General features: G+C 35.6%; 1 protein-coding gene across 1 annotated transcript; it reads right to left on the bottom strand.

Moving 5' to 3' along the window:
- Positions 1-4,090: 4,090 nt before the first annotated feature.
- Positions 4,091-6,453, bottom strand: LOC145001268 (U-box domain-containing protein 45-like). The gene is made up of 2 exons (XM_078960637.1): positions 5,603-6,453; positions 4,091-5,339 (listed from the first exon to the last, which is right to left on the bottom strand). Exons 1-2 carry the CDS (start codon positions 6,172-6,174, stop codon positions 4,412-4,414), a joined length of 1,500 nt encoding a protein of 499 aa, XP_078816763.1. The 5' UTR covers positions 6,175-6,453; the 3' UTR covers positions 4,091-4,411.
- Positions 6,454-6,682: the final 229 nt, after the last annotated feature.

The following is a 6,682-nucleotide window of genomic DNA, read 5'->3' on the forward strand; positions in this document are numbered from 1 at the left end:
ACGTATGAGGATTCAATAAAAAGAAATGGCAAAGAGAATATGGAAGAACAAGAAGGAAGAATAAAAGGACGGAACTATCACAGATGTGATAAGCATTTATGAAATGGAAAGCGAGAAAGACAACTGCTACTAAAAAAGAGCTCAGCTCAAGTGTATATAGGCCTACGTGAAGACATGGGCGCATGAGAAAACCAAGAGGCATTAACTGGGTTGAGTAAAACTGGAGAAGCAAAAACCACTTAATCCCAATTATTATAAATCAGCAACACTTTATAACAATTAGGATAGAGGGATTAATGGATAATGGGCATCATCCAACACAACACCAGGCTAGCAAAGAACCCAACCTACCAATATAGACTCAAATACATATGTGGTATTGAGCATATAGAGCAAGAATCACCCTATCACCATACACATCCTATGAAGCATCTTTAGGAAACACGGAAAATGCAATACTATTTTAATATAAATGGGGTTTAACCCTATGACCTAAGACTAACGCAAAACCTAGAAGGAGAAACCAAGAACCGGTTTGAGCCCCGACTACAAAAGCAGGCTTTCGCCTAACTCAAGAGAAAAGATCTAAAAAACCCTAGGCAATTCTAATACATTTAAGATCTAAGCTCTAAACATGACTTCTAACTTAGGCATCAGAGAGCAATATTAGGGGTCCATCCTCAGTATGACATTCGAACCTATAGTTTTCACATAAAATATAGCATGTTACCTGCTGCTCATTCGAAGAGGCCATAAAGGAGACAACCACAAGCATCCGGGTTGCTACGTAGCAACAATGTGTGTGTGTGTGTGTGTGTGTATATAATAGGTTCATGTAATTAGATTCATTTATTGAAGTTTTTTTAATGAGTTTTTACTTCAATAAAAATTCCTATGAGAATTTATGTAGTAATCCTTGTTTCTGTTTCATGTTTACCACTTTATAGTTGAGGTACACAAAGCTATATGCCTCGTGCTTTATTGGTAATATGGTAATTTATGAATCATTTTTTACATTTAAATGAGTCAAAATCAGAGACGACACTAGCTACTAAGGTACAAACACTCTCTTATCTTTGGATCATTTCTCAGAAGAAAAAAAACGTTCTTCTCAAATGGAAAGATTAGTGCCAAAATCTTATATTAGAATGTAAAAGTTTATCATCTCGTATTCTATTTGTTTTTTCTTTTTGGGAAAATGATTGTACATGGTAATTAACTATCACTTTTATACACATTTAATGTTTATTTTTATATACGATTTACCGTTGAAGTCGCCCCAAGTTGTTCAAAATCTTCATCTTGTAGTAATCCCTATGAGAGTTTATGCAGTAAATCTCCATATCGATGTAATTCCTATGAGAGTTTACTTCAATAAAAATTCCAATGAGAGTTTATATAGTAATCCTTGTTTTCGTTTCTTGTTTACCACTTTATAGTTGAGGTACATAAAGTTATATGCCTCATGTTTTATGGGTAATATGGTAATTTATGAATCAATTTTTACATTTAAATGATTCAAAATCAGAGACGACGCCTAGCTACTAAGGTACAAACACTCTCTTATCCTTGGATCACTTATCGGAAGAAAAAAAAAAAGACGTTCTTCTCAAATGGAAAGAGTAGTGTCAAAATCTTATATTAGAATCTAAAAGCTTATCATCTCATATTCTATTTGTTTTTTCTTTTTAGGAAAATGATTGTACCTGATAATTAAGTATCACTTTTATACACATTTAATGATTATTTTTATACAGGATTTACCGTTAAAGTCACCCCCAAACTATTCAAAATCTCTGTATCGCAAGTTGATGTTTTGTATATACATGATTTATCATTAAACTTTTTTTATACACGATTACCATTAAACTATATCGTGATCATCTTTTTTTTTGCCTAATATCATCCACTCCCACTACCACCATCCACCTCCTACCACTAGCAATAAACACTACCTTCCATCACCACCACCCGCCACCACAAGCAACCATCTCCGCCATTCACCACCAAGTGGTTAATCTAAAATTGGCTTCAAACTTACATTCAAACCTAAAAATGGATTCAAACCTTTAATCAATCTAAACTCGGATTCGACCAATAAAACTACATCCTTAAACGAATGTGGTTACCATTGGCAAACAATTCAACAAGAAAGGGATGAGAGGAGGAAGTTGCATCGGGTGGCTTTCGCAAAGTAGCGGGAGAAGAAGAGGAGCAGGGAAAGATATGAGCAGTGGTAGGAGAGATGTCGACCGTAGTAATGGGTAGGGTTGTAAACGAACCAAACGAACACGAACAAGGTCCTGTTCATGTTCATTCGTTTAAGTTAGCCGAACAACAAACGAACATGAACGGATAAACGAACGAGATTTTCTTGTTCATGTTCGTTCATTTAACTAATTACTTTGTTCATGTTCGTTCATTTATGTTCGTGAACATGCTAAACGAACATAAACGAACAAACATAAACGAATAAAGATAAAAAATAAAAATAAAAAAAAAAAAAAAAACACAATTAAACATATATGAACATAAACGAACATATAATATAGCAATATAATAAAAAATAATTGAATATAGATGAATATAAATAAACTTAAACGAATGAACATAAACGAACGTAAATGAACATCATAAACGAACGTTCACGAACATAAATGAACGAACGAGACCATTGTTCATGTTCGTTCATTTAACTAAACGAACGATAATTTTTGTTCATGTTCGTTCATTTATTAAATAAACGAACATAAACGAACTTCCCGCCGAACAGTTCACGAACGGTTCGCCGAACGTTCAGTTCGTTTACAGCCCTAGTAATGGGTGTAAGGGCGTTTTCATCAAGAGATAAGAAGGATGAGACCATACGCTTTGCAATGAATTAAAAAACACCACCTTCCATCACTGTCATTTGCCACTACAAACATCCATCTCCACTGTTCACCACCACCACCAAGTAACTAATCTAAAATTAGCTTTAACCTGAAGTAAATTCAAACCTCCAAGAAATTTCCAATAATTGAATTGTATCCTTGAACATGCATGGTTACCGGTGGTTTTTCGCAAAGTAGCAGGAGAGGGACATGAACATAGAAAGGTTTGAGCGGTGGCATGAAGGATGTCGGCGGTAGTAAAGTGTGAGAATGTTTTCATCGGAGATGAGAAGGATAAGACTATACACTTGGCAAATGTTTTTTTTTTTAATGAATAGGTAAAGTTTTTTTTTTTTTTTTCTGAAATTTCGTTGGCAAGAACAGATTAACGGAAAATTGATGATGACCGAAGGAGACCAAACTAACTAAATGTATAAAAAATTAAGTTTCATGATAAATTATTTGATGATGTTTATTGAACTAATAAAACAGCTAAACCTGCAATAATCAATGAATGATATTTACTGAACTACAAATATATGTTTAAAGATAAATCATTTTAAAAAATTACCAAGTATGTACAAAAATATTAGTTTATTACCTAGCTTTTGTTAATTAAAAAAATTGTCCGCCATTAAAAAATATCTTATAAGTTTTGGAACAAACAGTAATTCACAGCAACAACTATTTTATTTTAGAAAAGGTAAAGTAATATAATGAAAAAGTGATACTACTACATTAAATCATTGCATCTTTTGGCAGGAATTTTAACATGTGAAAAGTGAAGCTGGATTTATCGTTAAATGTGTGGAAGACACCAAAATATAACTAGAACCCAACAGGAATCCCCAAATAGTTATGAGAATAAAAACAACTTAATAGTTTGTCCAATCTTTTATCTCATCTGTCCATATCATCCAAACAGGAAGATGTACACATGCATAAAGGTGGTGTATGTGCGTATATATTAACAGAAACAATATAAATATACTAATAAATTTTATTAATCAAATATATATTAAACTATAAACCATATAAATCATAGCCTTGTTTTTTGTCTTGACCAACCATACACAAACCATTCACCTTAAATTAATGGTTGTTTAATATGTTTTTCGTTTGCCTATAAACAATGAGGTTGAGTCTAATTCGATCAATCTTCAAACTATTTACCATAGTTCTATAATTCAATCTATCTTTATCTCAATCAAATTCGATTCAATTTAGAATTAGATTTTGCTCTTCATTAAATGGGTTCAAGTATATCCTTACAAGATCCCCATGTAATCACACAAAACCCACAATGAACTACTTATACCTCTAAAAATTTAGAAAAACAAAGTTACATAGAACTACACAAAAGTTGTAAACTAAAGATTCTATGTTCTACAATACATATTAAGATCCCCAAAACATTGGTCATTCTATTAGTATTCTAAGACCAAAAACATAAGACATCATCATCATCATACATAATAACCACAAGATTAACCTACTATAACAAGGTACAAAAACAAACACATAATAAGATTTTCATCTCAAAATGGTAAACTCTTTGAAGTCGAAATCGATGTAAGCGATCTAAAACGCTCCGAAGGCACAAAATCTTGAGGTAAATTCGCCCTTTTCACTATCCTCCTCATGTTGCTATGCAAACTTTGTTGTACCAATTGCTTCACCGCCTTATTTTCGTCACTCATCATTTCAGGATTCATGGGGTCTGTTGATCTGGATTTAACCAGATCAACAGACCCATAAAGGGGCGCTGAAAGATTCGCCCCTGTAGTAGTTCCTACAAAGGTTTCGGACACTTGTTTGCCTTTATCCATCCTTAAAATCTCCAAAATACGAGAAGCTCGTTTTTGCGCTAAAGTGCTTCCTAAGAGTGTTAGTTCAAGGAGGGAAGATGTAACCCCCGATTCAATCATGGCTTGTCTATCTCTATATGATTTGTGAGCCATCACCATTAAAATGTACGTTGACTTTTCTTGACAATTTGGTGAATCTATCCAATTTAAAACATCGACTAATGTATGAAATGAATCTTGGACACTACTTAGGGCTTTTCTACCTTCAGGGGTTGAGACAATGTTGCTTAAAATTGACAAGATTCTATCGCTTGTTTCTATGTCTCCTAATGTGGTTAGGAGAAAGGGGATGAAATCATCGATTTCGATCATTGGGGAGATATTTGATGGCAGGATTGATAGGTTGTAGAGTGCCCTTAAACAGTCTTGAATCACTTGGGGATTGATGTTTTTGGTGGAATTTTTTAGGGTTTTGATTAAGAACGAGATGGCTCCTGATGATCCGATGATGGGTTTGTTTGAATCTAGTGCGGTTAACCCTAGAAAGTTGGCTACAATTGCTGCGGATAAATCGGCGTTTGGCGAATCTTGATTTGGGGTTTTGACTAGATCGAGCATCTTGTGTACTGCTCCTGCTTTAACAATGGCGGCTTTGTTCCTGAAATATTTTATTATAATTTAGTCAAACCCATGAACAGAAAAACAGATCTAAGCTCCATTAAAATGGGTGAAATCGAATATGGAAAAGTGATCATTAAGCCGAAATTTGATTACAATTATATCAAATGCTGTGAAATGGAATCAAAAGTTCAAAACCCTAGATTCATGACAGCAACTAAAGCGTCGAATCGTGGATTTAGTGAGCTTCATGAAACATGGAAATGAAGAAATTTAGTTTGAATTTGGGAGGGAAGTGCTTACGCGTCATTGCCGATTCCGAGATTTAGAAGGGCGTAGAGGGCGGCGATTTGAGAATCGAGATCGTTGGAATCAAGCATGGCGACCAACGGCGGGATTGCTCCAAGCAATGCTAAAGTCGTTCTGGCATCGGAATCTTCCTTCGCTAACCTTCTGACATCCTTCGCGCCACTCAAAAGTTCGATATCACCACCGCACTGTAACCCTTTCACCACCCGCTTTAACTCCTCCAACACTTCCACCTTCTTCTTCACCGCTTCCTCCTCCTCCTCCCACAACTCCGACATCCTCAGCAACTCCGAAAGCTTGTCAGACTTCTTACTCTTACAGTTGTTATAGCTCTTAATCACATCAGATCTACATTCGGATCTCTTACTCTCCTCCTTCGGCTTCTCCATCACCGGAGACATAACAGTTTCGCGGTGGCGATACCCGCCTCCACCGCATCTCATTGTGGCAATGATTCTACGACGACATGACGACCAAAACTTGAAATTCCCACCACCGCCTCCGGCGGTGGTGGGTTGATGGTCTAGAACAATTGATCCCAGATTGTTTTGATGAAGCTTTCCCATTTGATTTGACACCCTTTACTCCAAACCCATGAAATCAATCGTACATCACCTACATTGCACAGATGAACACCCTTTTTATAAACACAGCCTTTTTAAGTGGATCAATACTTAAAATCTTCACAGAGAGAAAGATGAGAGAAGTAGCAGAGGAGTAAATGCTGAGAGGTGAAGCTTCTGAAAGAAGGGAGGGACTATGGTCCTGTGTGTCAGAGAGAGGGAGAGAGAGAGAAAGAGAAAGAAAAGCTTTAGCTTTGGAGAGAGAAAGGCGGGGGTTAGACTAGATGGTGTTAGTTAATAAATATTACACTTACCTACCTCAATGAATATGCTAAAGTACTATTTTTATCCAATCAAGCCATGTTCATCTTCTATACCTGGTGGTACGTAATTGTATATGTGTACACTCTCGAGCGGAGCCGGATTTACAATGAAATCTAAATACGGTCTAATCTAAACTGTCGCTAGAGTCATGTTTATATCTATGGTGTTCCAAGTTTCGAGTAAAATA

This window comes from Lactuca saligna, chromosome 6 (genome assembly GCF_052625555.1).
Source record: "Lactuca saligna cultivar CGN05327 chromosome 6, ASM5262555v1, whole genome shotgun sequence".
Classification (NCBI taxonomy): Eukaryota; Viridiplantae; Streptophyta; class Magnoliopsida; order Asterales; family Asteraceae; genus Lactuca; species Lactuca saligna.

Excerpts from the sequence above, each read along its gene's own strand:
- LOC145001268 (XM_078960637.1), bottom strand. The coding sequence starts at position 6,174 with ATGGGAAAGCTTCATCAAAACAATCTGGGATCAATTGTTCTAGACCAT. Across the intron at positions 5,340-5,602 it reads CTCGGAATCGGCAATGACGC|GAACAAAGCCGCCATTGTTA; the intron begins GTAAGCACTTCC and ends AAAATATTTCAG.